Here is a 17043-nt window from a genome sequence, read left to right as displayed (position 1 = left end):
AAGTATCTTGACCAGTATTAGAGCTGTCTCCTCCTGATTCTGGTATAAAATTAAAACTAATGCTCCCGGGCAGTGCTGTCAAACTTAATTCCTATCACATTGAAGCATTGGGACACAGTGCATGCTTATCTGCCATCACTGTTTCCTAATAAAACTCCTGCAGGTTCACCACAATATCAATTGCGTTTAAGCACTTCTCATTTGGCCTTTAATATGGTTTTGCATTTGGTGCATTTCAGTAAATAAATAATAATTTGTTGCAATTAAACTAGGTTTGTTAAACATTGAGTAGGAAAAAAAAATAGATCAATGCAAATATTGCTGAATGACTCTTCATATGAAGTCATAAATACAGAGATACCTGCTCTCTACTTTACTCTTTGAGTCTTTTTCAAGTCTTTGAGAAATGCACACCAGTGTCTAAACAAAAAAAGAAATTCACTGTACAATTAGTACTACTAATACAGCTATGCTCTACTACTAAAAAAACCTCAGTTTTTGACATTGTCTATTGACAATGAGGAATATATTGGGCAGTAGGTGTCAGGTGTCAATCCAGCAGGATTACAGTAGCTGTCTATGGGGAATGTTCTAATGATACTGAAGAGTATTACAGTACTTAATGCAGGAAATCGTGGCATTTTCAGAAGTCTAGTAAAGCCAGTGGACCACACTGCTCACAACACACAAAACAAAGCATTTTACATGGTGTATGAGGATCTGTAAACAGGGACACAAACTGTTACAAAGCATTCGAACAAAAGGTGCATTTTGAGTGAGAAGTGGAAACTCCTGAGAGATCTGATGACTTTGCTGATATCTATGAATATGATCAGAATTGAGCATACTCACACCTTCATTTCCTGTGACAGCCATCTCTGCTCTACTTGTGTGATGTGTTGTTTACTTTGCACGTAGTTAAAGATGCTGTAACAACATTAAACTTTTCAGACTTTAGGCATGCCTCCCCTTTCTCTGGGATAACCATTCTGACCCAGCAATATATTTTAAGCAAACCAAAATTAGCATATGTTGCTTTTTGTCACCTGAGCTGGGCTTTCGTATTTTTAATAACAAAAAAGTAACTGCAAAGGCCAAAAGTGTCTTTAATAAGATTCAAGCTAAAGGAAGTGCCTCTGCCTCTGTACCTCACCAACCAGCCCAGCAATAGCTTCAAGCAGGAGAACTAAACCAATGGCGCTTGAGAACTTCTCTGTACCCACAACAGCCATGAGAACCTCGAACTGCAGTGCTCCCACCATGCCATAAGAGATGCCAAAGAAGATGCAGAACACCACCAGAGAGGCGTAGTCTTTAGACAGGGAGCCCACCAGGTCTGTGGTGCCATTGAATATGAGAGCAAAACTGAAGAGGTAGACACAGCGAGGGCGAACCCATTGGAGTCCTGCGATGATGCCACACGTGGGCCGTGCGAACATGTCAACAAAACCCAGAATGGTAAGAAGGAGGGCAGATTTCGTGTCCTCGTTTCCCAGCTCTTTGGCATAGCTCACCACAAACACTGGGGGCACGAACAAACCGAGCACCATAATGGAGGAAGCGACTGTATAAATGACAAAGCCCGGGTCTCTGAAAACACTGAAGTCCAACAGCTTGGGCTTGGGCTTTGCTTTCTTGTTACCATCATCTGGTGTGTTTTCAGTCCCAGGGGTCTCTGACTTCTTTAGTGGGACCAAAGGCCTCATTAAAGCCCCACAGGCACAGCAGTTCAGAAGCATCCCTCCTAAGATGAGGAAGCCCCCTCTCCAGCCATATTCATACTGAAGGACCTGCCCCAAAGGGGACAGACAACACAGAGCCACTGGACTCCCAGCAGCGGCCAGGCCATTAGCCAGCGGCCGCTTCTCACTGAAATATCGATTCAACATAATGAGTGAAGGCTGGAAGTTCAGGGCCAGTCCAAGACCTGGAATCAGAAGATAGAAATCTATACATGTCCCTGGATAGACATCAATCCTTCAGTAAAAGAGAAAATGATGGCTAAGGTACCTGTAATAACTCCTGTACACAAGTAAATGTGGATGATGCTTGTGGCAAATGATGCCAAGACCATTCCCAACGATGCAGAGACCACCCACCAACATCACTGGACGGCATCCAAATCGATTCACTAAAATGCTGCATAAAGGCCCTGCCAAGAGTAATTATACGTCTATATTATATATCTGAACTATCTGAATCCGGTTTTAACTAATTAGAAAACATTAATTTGAAGGGAATGTTATTTTGTAATTATTTACTCAAGTGCTGTTTTAGACCCTATTGACATTTGTCACTTGGACAAAAACAGTTCAGACGTTCTGTTCCCATGAAATACAGAAAGTCATAAATATTTGGAACAACATGAGGGTGAGTAAATTATGACAGTATTTAAATTTTTTGGGTGGTGAACTCTGCCTTTAGGACTTGGTGATGAACATACCAGTGCCATAAAGCATAGCCAATAGGATGGAGGAGATCCAGGCTGTGTCACTGTAGCCCACCCCAAACTCTCTAAATAGCTCCTTGAAGAAAACACTGACAGCTTTTGGAAAAGCGTAGGAGAAACCTGTGATGATGAAGCAACCAAAGAGCACAGCCCAACCCCAGCCACCATCAGGGGCCTTCACTCCACTACCTCCATCATCCAGTGCCACTCCACCCATGATGCTCTACTGCTCTGTGGAGAGATGAGACACACACATGTATTCAAGGGGAATATAAAAATATATATAAAAAAGTTGTAGTATATGCAGGTGAATTATTTTGCCTTCAGAACCTTAATACAATGAGCCACATTTAGTCAAATAACATTCGAGTTGGAGGTTAACCATGGCAGGTGTAATAAAACACTTTAATGTTAATAAAATGGCCAGGTTATAAATTATAAACTTATAAAACATCATTATATGCTACCTGTAACTTTCTCATCTTTGCTTTAGAATATTTACACCACAGGTGGGCTGTATAGAAAGAAGTACAGTATGCTCTCAATAGAGTTATTTTCACATCGTCTGAACACATAGAAAACTTACGAGCCAGCATATTGGCTTGCCCATACAATTTACAGCACTGGCGCTGCACATCATCATCATCGTTTAGATCATCTTTAATGATGTGGCCTAGGTACTTTACTTTAGTTACTACATTTAAAACTTTATCATCTAGATATAAAGAAGGAAAGTTAATCTTTTGGTCCTCTTGGGTTTTAACAATCATGATTACACTCTTTTTAATATTAAATTTTATGTCATGCTGCTTACCATAATTTGAGCAAATTTGAAGCAATTGTTGTAGGTCTACACTATACGGAGACAAAATGACAACATCATCCGCATACATCAAATGATTAAAAATACTATCACCTATCAGACACCCAGTCTTACAGTCATTTAGCTCCACAGAAAGACCATCCATGTAGAGATTAAAAAGAAGGGGTGACAATAGCCCACCCTGCCGAACCCCATTTGTCATATAGAACGGTTCCGAAACGGAATTACCCCATTGTACTTTTAAGGTTTGATGTATATACCAAAAGAATAAAATTCTTATAATATAAGGGAGAACTCCTCTTTCTTGTAATTTTAAAAAAAGCTTAGAATGATTTATTCGATCAAACGCCTTGGAAGCATCTAAAAAACACATAAAAACAGTGGAATTATGAGTATTATACTTACTAACTATTTATTTTAATGAATATATGCATAGATCAGTGCCAAGCTTACTTTTAAAACCAAATTGGTTATCCGTAGTTATTAAATATTCTTTAATCCTATCCATGAGAATTTGCTCAAATATTTTAGAAAGCACACTTGCCAATGCAATTGGCCTGTAGTTTTCTATCGCAGTTATTTTACCAGTTTTATCCTTAATAACAGGCAATAGTAATACTGTTGTCATGGAATCAGGTAACACAGCATGAGATAAAAAACCTGAAAAACACAAAGCAAGTAATACAGTAACCCTTGAACTACCGTGTTTCAAATGTTCAGCAGTTATTCGATCAGGACCGCATGCTTTATTCACAGCGAGTTTATCAATTGCGAACTTAACCTCATCAGGTGTAATAATCATATCTTCTTCTTTCGACACATGACCAACTTCAAATTCTTTCCTCGCAACACAATTAAAAAGAGCTTCATAATGTTTTCTCCACAGGTTAACAATATTCTCGGCTCCAACAGCCCCATCAATTCAAGTCGGCAGTGGTATTTTTCTGTTGTTGATAGCCTTAACTTCTTGCCAAAAGTCATAGCCATTATTTTGCTGCAAGTTCTTAGACATTGAGTTTGCTCTCATGGTCAGCTCATTCCTTTTTATATATCGCAGAGCATATTTGAATTTAGCATTTGCCAGTTTCTTTTCCTCAAATTCTGGACCATACCTAGCTTTACCTGTCAAAACCCAGTTTTTTATAAGCAACTCTGGCCTTCAGATGTAATTCAGAAACAAATTCATTCCATCCGGCCCTAAAATTATGTTTTTTAACCCTTTTTTGACAGAAAGGTCTACTAGCATCATTTAAGCAGTCCACGATTTCATCATACATCTTACATAGCTTTTCGTTATGCTTTGGATTCTTACAACCCGCATTAACACACACAATTGTCTCAGTAGGCACTTTTATATTGCTCAGCTTTTCCTCTGTCAATAATTTATATCTCCGAAGGTCATTTACTGTGAGTCTTGCCCAGTCTAATTTTCCACTTTTTATGGAGTTTTCACATTTAGTCAACTCAGGTAAACTTTCAACATTTAACATAATTGAAATTGGTATGTGATCTGTTGTAGCTAAGTCATATAATATTTCAAGTTTATCTAGGGAATCGTGAGCATCTGCTGTACATATACAGTGATCCAGCCAAGATGTTGTATTCCATGCCTCACTGATATATGTAAAGCTTTCTGCTGGCAATAGTATTTGACTGGAAAGAGCCAACTTGCTATCCTGGCAGAACCTGATTAGCTGTTGGCCAAACAAAGAATTATTATCAGATATATCAGCATTTAGATCCCCCATTATAAATATACTTGTACATACATTGTCTTTGATAAAAGCACTTATAAAAGCAAGCCTATTCATATATTCATCTTCATTTTGGCTGCATTCATATGGAGTATACACGTTCAGAATTACAAAAACCTTTTCATTATGCACCACTTTGATTGTGATACACCAGTCTACCTCTAGCCTAATCACAGTGATCAGAGGATCGTATTTCTTATGCCAAAAAATGGCCACACCCCCAGGTATTCTGCCACGCAATATTCTCATACTTAAGTCAGTTCTGGATTCACCAACTCCATGGAAATCATCATGCAAGGTTTATCTAGATCTTGTTTGGATAAAAACGTCTCTTGTAAACATAGAATGTCCGCTTTCTCCAAGAGTTTGTCAATAACAATCCGTTGTGCTTTATCACTCATATTCCGACCCAAACGCAGCCCTCTGGAGTTATATGACAGTACTCAAAGATACATCGTTCATTCTCATGACTTCAAAGCCGTAGACGCAAGCGCCTCAGATGCCAACACCCTTCTTAAGCTACTAGTTGTTACTACATCCACTGGGCCTGCATTTGCCCTGGGTTTGCGTGGCTCAAAAAATCGACGTACAAATACTCCATGAGGCCAAATCTGTGGCTCATATACAGTGTTGGGAAGGTTACTTTGGAAATGTAATAGGTTACAGATTACAAGTTACCCTATTTAAAATGTAATAGTAGTGTAACTTTTTCAATTACTTTATTAAAGTAAATGTAACTAATTACTTTTGATTACTTTTTGATTACTTTTCAAAATCTCCAATAAATGTTTATTTGGACTGTTAATCATCCTCAAACATTTACACCATTCAGGTTTAACCTTACAGCAGTGCTCAATACTGTCAGACTTTTACAATCCTTCATCACTTGAATTAAGATGATCAAATTTGAACACATGTCTGCATGTCTGCTTCATTAATTTCCACATGGGGCGGACTGGGATAAAATTTCAGACCGGGAAATCTCAAACTCATACAAACAAATTCATGGACAACACTATTTTTTGTATGGACCTGATATAAAAAAGATTTAAATCTTTAGTTTGGGGACATGCAAAATAATTAAAAGTTCTCTCCTGAACTTCACCTTCACTTCATTTCTTTTTTCTTTTCAGTCTCTTTATTTTGCCCTGTTATCCATCTACCTCATGACTTTAACACTCAAGATTTAACAAAACTATACTTTCTAAATTGCCTACATGTCAAATTGAGTGCATCACTACAATATAAAATCCTAATACTGAACATGAGTCATGTTTTTCCCTCACAAAAATTAACTGCTTTTATTACGTAAAAGTACAGTAACCATGTTTTTTTAAATTATTATTATTGCAAATGGATTACCATTTGTATTTATTTTTAAATAAATAAATATGTAAATTTGTGGCATGGTTTAACAACAGTAACCTTTGTCTCTGAATTTATAGCAAATATTAAAACTTTGCATATGCTTTGATTCAAGTGTACTTTTGATATATTTGTCCAAAATGTGGCATATTCCGTCCGTGTTAGGCAATAGCAATCCCGTTTTTATGACTGGATTCTACTAACCAGACTATGTTTCTGCATCGCGGAAATTATAGGGCCGTACGTCTCAGAATAGTCAGTTCAATTTGGGAAAGAAATCAATTACATCTGTATGTGGATGTGTGTAAATATTCAAATGTAATCCCCACTGTAATCTTTAAAATTTTCAGAAGTAACTGTAATTTAATTACTCATTTTTTCTTAGTAACTGTAACTGATTACAGTTACATTTATTTTGTAATTAAATTACGTAATTAAGTTACATGTAACTAGTTACTCCCCAACACTGCTCATATACATCTTCCACCTTATCACATTCAACCGTTACTTTAAAGGAGCTATATCGATTCTGAGCAGTGTCCATCTTTTGGCAAGTAACTTCATGATGGAGTTTTTCCTTCAAATAATTAGTCAGTGTCTCAGCGTCAAGATCAGGCAAAAACTTTGTGGCATAAACACTCACCCGCTTTGTTTTCACAGCTTGTATATTCCCCTCAGGGCAAGTTCCAACAATACCGTATGGCTTCTTGCCTCTTGATTGATTTAGACGGGGTCTTGGTTGTGCATTCGCGTCCTCACTCACATGTTTCAGCTGGCGACCCTCCTTCACCACACGGCTCCATGCAGGCGACACAGCCAAGTTCCCCGAGTTCACCTCCGTCGCACTATCCACTACAGCGACATCCAGATCCAACGTCCCAGTCAACGGCACAGCCCTCAGCCCACTCTGAGTCGAGGCCTCCTCCTCTCCAAACCGGGTGGCAGTCGCCGTCACACCACTCGCTCTGCCCAGCTCAGGCCATCCACAATCCGAGGACACACGACGCACCTCCCGGAGTCCACTCCGGGTCGGCTCCATGTGACACCGGGAAGAGGGCACGTCCCCCCCTCCGCCCGGTTCAGATTGTTCAATCACGCATACTCGTTGGTTTATCCCTGCCGTGACAAGCCGAAGATCTTCACAGATATTAGTCTGCATAGACATGGCCTGTTTCATATCAGAGATATCCGAGCTTAAATGCTCAATTTTCCCAATCAGGCAGGAGATATCATATAGTGACATCATATATTTCATGTATAGTGAAAAACCTAGCATTTTCCATGATTTTGGCATGCAAGTATGAATGATACAGTAAAATAATTTGAAAATCAACACAGTGGTATGTATGGACATGTTCAACTAAACCAATTTATTTATTTTTATTCATTTTGTTCTTTATTTTTCCATGCAATATTAAATAATTAAACAGTTTGGTTTTGTCTTTTTTAATACCCCCTCCCCCCACTTAATGTTGATCTTCTCCGCAAAAGCAGGATACACCATACAATAGCAGGCAGATTGAATGATAACATGCACTTATAACACTTAAAACGTGAATGAATTCCGTCATTCTTAAAAAAAAATGGATCCAACTGATTTAGAATAATGTTAACTGTAAGTAGAAAGACAGTTCTACAAGACACAATCCAAATTATGCATTAATTCAGCAGCATTCAACATAAAAAGGAAAAAGTATACAGCTTTGAAAAAATACATAAATAATTAAAAACACATAATTATAGTAAAATAAATGGTGAAAACGTAAATACAAGGCGTGAATATGAATACGACTATGAATAAATATGACAACCGAATCATTTTTGTGATTAGAGGCTTTTTGGGCAACTAATGTCAATTATTAATAATCAACAATAGGCTAACATGCAGATTTAAATTCGCAGCTAGTCAGCTCAACTTCTTTACATCAAATTGACATTTAAACTCGGTCCTAAGATCTGTGCAAATATTTATATTCTTCTGGAGATGCTAATTAACGCCATTTTGGCGGTATTTATCAATACAGAATGTTTGTCTAACTATATTGCCATAATAAGCTTCAGGGATATAAACTAACTGTAATGGTACTTAGTAAAAATATGATGCACAGTCACTGTCACCTTCAAATTTCCGTTCTGTTCACCGGAACACGCTTCTAGCAGCACGTATGACATTATAGAAGTAAAAAGGAAAAACACGACTGGCTGGCTCTGTGGACTGGGTCCTAAATCTGCTGCTCACATCGTGTTTTCATTTCCACCGAAGCGTGCGTGTGATGAAAGCATTTCTTTCTGTTTTTGTGCAGCTGTGTAAAAATAACCTGGCTAGTTCTAAGGTCCGGTAAATGTGAAATATTAAAGTTCCAGAACAGGAAATAGCCCAGAGAGGGGAAACTGGACACTTCAAACTGGAATGTTATTTCAAATATTCCAAATACCTGTGAAAAAGTGCACGAGTTAATGGAAGAGCTAATGCATATCCATCTCAAATAATCGAAGAAGTCATATGCAGAGTTAAATTCATGTATGGATAGTAGTACCATGTAAAGGCATCGCTGTTTGTTTCAAAACTCAGGCCTCAATAGGTATTTTTCTTGATCTTTAATTTCAATGTCAGAAAAGAGCATTTATGGTCTCTATATGGCCTGCTCCACTATACCTTTTCACTGCAGAACATTGCAGTTTGTTACTTTGTTTTGAGCTTTCTGGCAGGAACCGGACTGACCTCTGAAATAACCAGATTGATCTGTGCTGTGGTGTAACACAATCATTTAATCACAAACACACAGATCTAATGTGGGTCATCAATACATTAAGCCCAACACATCCACATTGGCTGTCGTGACTGAGTTTCCAGGCTTGACCAAACCATGCAAAGCTGTTCCGTGCATATTTAGCATATTCCATCAGAATTTAAACTGAAATATTTTCTGGATAAATATGTCTTAAATATATAACGGCTTTTTCTTGAATCACAGTGTAAACAAACTTTGTGACTTATTACGGAAGTATAACAATGCAAAGGGAAAAAGGAAAAGAATGACAGGAAATGATTGGGGATGACTTGACACGTTCAAGTCAAGTTCCTGTAAGTGAGCTGATCTACATGTTGGTAGTTTCTCTTTTTGAATATACTTGCAGAATGTCTATGTAAGCTGCCTCAAGTAAAATATATGGATGTATATTTAATGTGAGTGCTTACACATTAGATATTAGGATCATATTATTGATTGATGTATACCAGAATAATGGAAAAAAATATATATGTAAGGGGAAGTTTTGGCCTAGTGGTTAGAGAGTTTGACTCCTAACCCTAGGGTTGTGGGTTCGAGTCTCAGGCTGGCAATACCATGACTTAGGTGCCCTTGAGCAAGGCATCAAAACGGCTGTGTGTGTGTGTCTGCGCGCGTGCGCGCACTTTGGATGGGTTAAATGCAGAGCACGAATTCTGAGTATGGGTCAACTTTGCTGAGACTGATACATTTTCACAATCATATCAAGCAATATTGCCCTTATAGCTTATATGTTCAGTGTGATGGTTGTCTGTTCAGCTCTGAGTCTTGCCTCAGTCAACCAAACGATTAAAGTGTTCATGAAGTCATAACGTACAAGCCATCTACGTTGGCCAAGTACTGATCATATATGCTGCATTTTAATTTTAATCTTTTTTTTTGTCTCTTACTCTATCTATTTGTCTATCTAACAGCAATCCACTATGATCCTGACACGACTGAGCCCATCAGCTGCAGTCTGAAGTCTCTTGATGAATTGTTGTCATCTAAACTTAAGGAAGCAAGTCTTTTTAATGTGGCCACTGTGCCTTTGTCTAGCAGGTCTCCCCCACTGCACAGCTGCCCTAAAAAAGAATACCTAAGTGTTAACTGAATTTAATGTTTTCTGACAATAAATTGCATATTAATTGCAATTAAATGAAAATCTTTTGTAGTTTAAATTTATCCTAAATGTTTAAGTAGGACTTAAGTATCTTTCACATGCAATTTCTTAATTCTGTTGTCTTACGGTTTCAAAGTGTACTGCTGAGTGTACTGATGGTAAACTAACTTTAATGTGATTTCCATTGAAACATCTGTGTTGTTTTCAAACACATTTGTAGTTACACATTTGGAACAATGGAATGTAAATTTAGTAAATATATAAAATTAATTTGAAATGAAATATTGAATAAGACTTTACAGTACAGTTAAAATGATAATCATGTACTTTAGTGTGTTGGTCAACAACACATCAAAATAGGTGTACTTTTTTAAAGAATGATTTAAAGAAGTTTCAAATCTAATTTAAAGTAAAACTTACATTGTTACAAAGTGCATTTTTCTTAGAAGTTCTTGAATGTTTACTTTTAAGTGGCCTATTACGTCATTAATATTAGCTGCAAGTATATATATATAAAATATTTTTCACAAGGGTAATTCACATTTTGTCATTATTTCCTCAACCATTTTGATCTTTTCTTCTCTAAAACACAAATGGAGAAATTGAGCAGACCAAGCTGTTCTTTTCCACACAATAGACAGCAGGTGGCGGCCAAGCTCCTGTAAGGACAAAACATCATCACAGTCCATATAATTTGTGTGCTGTATTAAAAGTGTTCTGAAGCCATATGACATGGCATGGCACCAACATACCTAAACTCATTGGTTAAATCTTATGTGCCCTCCAGAAGTTTGCGCTCTGCAAGTGAACGACGCCTTGTGGTGCCATCCCAAAGAAGTTCAAAATCACTCTCACGGACCTTTCCTGGACTGTGCCCAGCTGGTGGAATGACCATTTATGAGTTTTTACGCATTTTCAAGGAACATCTAAAGACTAATTTTTTTTCGCCAGCACTTAACCAACTAATACTAGCACTTTTCCTTCTTTTCATTTATTTATAAAACAAAAATAAAAACCTGGCTATGCGTTCTGTACTAGACTAAATGAGACTTGTCATGGCAGTTGTATACTGTAGTTGTTCTCTTGTTGACCTGACTGCTTCTATTGTTCTCATTTGTAAGTCGCTTTGGATAAAAGCGTCTGCTAAATGATTAAATGTAATGTAAATGTAATATGATATATATATATATATATATATATATATATATATATATATATAAATATATATATAAATAATTTATTATGGTAAAAGCCATTTTAAATACTATGGTGCGAGGACCATAGTGGGCTGTTTCTTGTATTGATTGGACATATATTCTTCAGCTTTATAGGTTCATAATGTAACATTTATTCATAAATGTCATGCAAACCTCATGAAAATAATGATGTACCTTCTTCAAAATTGTAATATTTTAACCAAAGTTTCATCTTGAAATTCTCGCTTTAGGAATTTGTGTGAAAACAAGAAAGGAGATGATCCTAGTTTTCTATCTTCTTGACTTGCAGATTCAATTCAATTCAAATTTATTCGTATAGCGTTTTTTACAATACAAATCATTGCAAAGCAACTTTAAAGAAAATTAATTTTCTACAATATTTAGTAGTAGTTTATCAGTGGTGACTGTCAGGAAAAATGTATACAAGATGTAGTCAACCAGACGATGAACACTATTAACAGCAATTATTATAGGATGCAACCACACTTATAGCAATATTTGGTAGTTCTGAATGTTGTTCCAGGGTTAGCATCATCTGAGGTTCTCTGAGATTTACAGATCCATTATTTGTGTTGCAAATAAATGGGAATGTTAAACAACTTTAAAACACATGTAGATTTCAGGCAACAGTTCAAACTGTTTTAAAAATATGACTTTATTTTTTGCAGGCATTGAAATTTTACAAGACACAGGCATTGAAAAAAAAAACCCATCACATTAAGATCTCAACCACAAGATTAAAAGAGTCAGATTTTGGTAACAGTTTTAAGGGTTGATTGTCTAAAAGTGGTTAGCAAGCCAGTCCAGTTCTTATCTGAATAAGATCCTCACTCCTGCTGAGTCACCATCTTCAACATCCGCAAAGCCATTGGCCCCTGGTCAGATGGGATCTGTGATGATGTAATGTAGAAACGGTCACATACACTCATGAAGACTAAAAATAAATACTGAGAAATGCATTTTCCCTTCAGAAAAAGGAAGCTAAACCACCATAGCTTCTGCCATGCTAAAACTACCTACATATGACAATAATTAGTATTATATTTTACTAACATTAAAATTACTTTAACAAGTGCAAAAAAGAATACTGTGTACCATATGCCCAGCTTTTAGGATCCAGTAGAAGGCAAAGTTCTTGTAGGCCTTATAGAAAGCTCCAGTCTGGCTCTCGGTTTGCGTGTCTTCCAGTGCAGTCCATTTCATTTTGTTGAAGTATTGGAGTCCGTCCCATTTCAGCTGTTTCACCCACAACTCCTGACCTGCTCACAAATAAACACAAATCAATCATTGCACTGCAGTGCAGAAACACTATCTTGACAACAGACAACAGGTTTTCCTAAATAGGATTATAAAAAGCGTATTTACTTATAGACACCACTTATTAACATCCGACCCAGGTGATCTGAGCAAAAGTGGACAGCTGCGGCACATTACTAATTACACCTGGCATTAAAAGGCATTGTGTATGACCACTTGCGCTCAGATTTAATGGACAGGATGGTCTCTGGTTTCATGACTGCATAAATCAGTGTATAGCAAGTAGACAGACTTGATTTGTTGTCTGGGACATATTAGCTTTGGCACTACAGATGATAAATGGTGACACCAAGTGTAACTGGCCCAAGCGCTAGTCTAAAATGTGTTTGTCAAGAGTTGCCATTCTGAAATGTTTCCTAATGGTTGTCGTCCTCACCCACTGTGTCCACAATAAGATCCAGCTGGCCATTGTAGACTGTGACATTGGCCCCTACAGCCAAAAGCTGATCTACAATGTCCACCACAGGCTTCATGAAATCTCCTGCCATGCTGACAAACACTGCCTCAGCTTGTCCTGAAGAAACAGAAGAACACTTGTAAGAATCATTATTTTGTAAACACAAATACCACTGTAAATCATAAAAAGTATAAATGACCTCCCCATGTGACATTCTTTGGTATGACACCAAGCTTCTGTCTGATTGGCCCGTTCATCAACTCTGAAAGGGACTGACGGTGCAAAGGGCGAATGTGGCGACGCTTCAGTGAGGCTGTAAAAAAAACGACAAAATGATGACGCAGAACATTTTCATTTATGTAACAAACAAAGCTTTGCATGTTGAGTTTCTCACAGAGAAATCCATTGGTTTGATCTGAAATGGTGTTCACCATCTCATCAGAGTTTTGAGTGAGGATGTTATAGAAGTTCACATTATTTGTGTTCTGTAACAGAATAAAGTGAGTAACTTAACGAAGTGAGTAACTTAAAGCACTCAATATGTTAGATCTAATTTCTTTAAATAAACCATTCATTAAGGCCTCTACTTGAATGTATACTTAAGCTACTGGTGCTCAACTCACCTGTTCCACTACGTTCTCTGTGATGGACCACATGTCAGTTGCTTTTCGGTACTGTCCCTGTTTTACTGCCTCCAGCACTGCATTTGCTGCTTTAGTCACCTCCTGCAGTCCATTGTCATCCAACAGAGACTACAGCACATACACACATCAGCTGCATTAAACCCTCTGATCAACAGGTGTCTGATGTGTCCGAACAAATCTGGTATCTTGGTTTCCACAAATGTTTTTAACACCACAACAGTTTTCAACATCAATAATAAGAAATGTCTGATTTCTGAAGGATCATGTGACACTGAAAACTAGAGTAATAACGTCTGAAAATACAGCTTTGCATCAAAGGAAGAAATTATACCTTAAAATATATTAGAATAGAAAACAGACTTGATGAGCATAAGAGACTTCTTTCAAAAACTTTTGATTGTTAGTGTATTGTTGTTTTGATCATGCTAATGCAATCATGCTGATTTCTCTGAAAGGAGAGAGGAGGTATTATGATGAATTACTCACTGTACTGTAAAGATAAGGACCCCAAGTCATGACCGAGTCTGCATAAAAAAAAGAATAAGCAATCAGATCTGTTGAGTGCCTGTATCATAATTCTTAACACCTGGTTTATGCAGTCATGCAAGTCAGGACTAAGCATGATGAATGTGCATAATGATTAGTAAACTGCGATATGAAAACTTAAAAATCCATAAGAAAGACAAATATATCTGTAAATATCATTTTCAGACCTATAGGAGAGATTCAGGAGTCTCCCAAAGCCACCCCAGCAAAGTTGCATTTAATTGAACCAGCTTGAACTGCCTAAAGAGAGAGGAAATAAATATTCAGTGCAGATTATTTATTTGATCTGAGTTGTGGTCAGTAAATCAAAATTAGTATTCTAAACTGATGCCAGATTTACTTTAGCAGAAGTAGGAACTATTGTGACTCAATTGAGACTTTTTTTAGTCTTGTGTGTTGCTACAGAATTTCCTCTGATGAAGCCTAAATTGAGAACAATTACATCAGTACCTTTGTGAGTTCAAGGGAAATAGCTGCTGCCATTTTGCCTCCATAAGACTCAGAAAATATAAAGAAGGGAATACTCTGTTGGGGAGAAAAACATTTGAGATACTATGTGAAAGGTATATTAAGTTCAATCTGGTAGGCATTTTTGTTTTGCTTACTTGAAACTCTGTCTTTAGAGAGAAAAAGCTCTTGAGGAGGACCATCATGTCTGATGCCACCATCGCAACGTCCTTGGCGAGGGCATCTTCAGTGTCTGTGTAACTTTATCCGGTGCCCACTGGGTTATCCACAAATAGAACACTGGCAGCACGCACCTGCATACAGTGCATGGACACTGAGATTTTGGGGTGAATAATAAAATACTCTCAATAATAAATTCACAAATTCCTAAATGTTGTATATAACAGGTATATTAAAAAGTTATATATATAGAAACAATGAATCAAAACAGAAAATAAAATATTCCATATTTCCCAAAATAAACTACTCAATCAATACTGCGAATATGAAAGTCAAGAAAATATTACTTTACATACCCAAGATGTTCCTCTTGGCTTAAGGTCTCTATCAAGTGGTCCAATTTCCTCAAAATTGCCAAATCCACAGCTAGATCCCCCAGGACCTCCCTAAAATAAACAGGAACATGAGTAACCTTAGACGTACTTCAGAAAAGAGAGGGGAAAATCAGGATGGACAAAAAGAAAACGTTATAACAGCTATGTAAATTCTAATTCTACAAAGCTTCCAATGAGATTATGTTTTGGAGAAGGATATGGAGAAGATAGATGACTGGTCAGATAAGTGACAAACCTGCAGCCACATAACCAGAGGCAGATCTTTATAACTGGCGCTGGAGCTATTGGGGTAGTACAGCCACCAGAACATATGAGCTCCTTCACGGACATCTACATATCCCCATGACTCTTTGGCTTGAAATGGAACACAACTACCTGTTTTTTTAAAAAGGAGAACAAATTTTTAGGGTGCAAATGCAGCCTGATCCGGCACTTTTCATACTGGGACTTTCTAAACACATGCATCCATTATCAGGAGCACAACACAAACTGCTTGTATACAGTTTAATTACAGCCAAGAAGCTACTACTGTTGTTATGGAACAGAAAGGAGGCCCTACGGTCCAATTATGGCTTGGAGAGATGATTTCTACTTTACATTTGGAATGAATTAGATACTTTTTGAAGGACAAATCCAAAAAATCTTGATGGAAACCCTATGGACTAATGCATCATTTGTCAATGCAATGTTTTAATATCTGTGTTATATTTTCATCATACTGTACAATTTCATGTAAACAGGTCTGTAAGGGGTGGTTTGTGATGCGTGTTTTTCTCTCTCTTCAAATTTTGACTATTAAAATCACAGGTAAAAGAGAGGAAGATTGCACATCAATCTTCAAAATTATTTTCTTTCAATCAAACTCTTGACGAAACGTTACATTATATTCTTTCAAGCTTGAAGATTAAGCAAAACTATCTCATACAGTATATATAGTACAACATAACATGGTAACAGTTTAAGGTTCATTCTGGGTCGTGCATGACGAAAAAGTAATACGTTTGTGATTCACGTTTTTCTTTTATTGAGAACCAAACCTTTTGTACGAGTATAACCGAAAATGGCAGGTTTAGGAATATTAAACCGTTGCATAGTTGGTATTTATTGTTCTCAAGTTTTTTACTTTTAGATCAATGTTTTAGATATTGTTTCTATTGTTTTGAGTCAATAAAAACAACCGACTCAAATGAATCATTCGTTCTTCACGGTGTTAACGGAACCCGAAACCATTCGGTTCCCTTATTATTTTAACCCGGTTCTCGGTTCACAACCTTAATCTGGCTCGATTAACAGGAGAACCAATTTGTAACCTTCGTTTTCTGTCTAAAGTTACAAAACATATATTTTCTCATGTTGCAGTCACACCCCGAGCCTGAAAAGTTACACGTAACGTCAATCCCTACAAATTTCCAAAGAATGACATTCAGCACATAAATACTCCATACCTTTATAAAAGCTCACAGTAAACAGCAGCAGAGCCAGAATGCCAATCCACGAGCGCTCCATTATTATCGCTATCGCTCTCTCATATGGGATGTGTTTGGACCCCGGCTTTAGATACTCAAAACACACTCCTCTGAACAATGTGATGCGAGGAAACTCCAAGTAGAACAGCACT

General features: G+C 37.3%; 1 protein-coding gene and 1 pseudogene across 1 annotated transcript; both read right to left on the bottom strand.

Moving 5' to 3' along the window:
• Positions 1-1121: 1121 nt before the first annotated feature.
• LOC132148754 (monocarboxylate transporter 4-like) lies at positions 1122-2879 on the bottom strand. The gene is given in 4 exon segments (XM_059557447.1): positions 1122-1927; positions 2011-2083; positions 2085-2152; positions 2444-2879. Coding segments are annotated over 4 exon segments (1170 nt in total). The 5' UTR covers positions 2667-2879.
• Positions 2880-12138: 9259 nt separating this feature from the next.
• On the bottom strand, positions 12139-17041 carry LOC132149274 (retinoid-inducible serine carboxypeptidase-like; annotated as a pseudogene).
• Positions 17042-17043: the final 2 nt, after the last annotated feature.

Source organism: Carassius carassius, chromosome 9 (assembly GCF_963082965.1).
Source record: "Carassius carassius chromosome 9, fCarCar2.1, whole genome shotgun sequence".
NCBI classification, from domain to species: domain Eukaryota; kingdom Metazoa; phylum Chordata; class Actinopteri; order Cypriniformes; family Cyprinidae; genus Carassius; species Carassius carassius.
The sequence above is the reverse complement of the archived record's forward strand: the minus strand, read 5'-3'. Positions and strand labels throughout refer to the sequence as shown.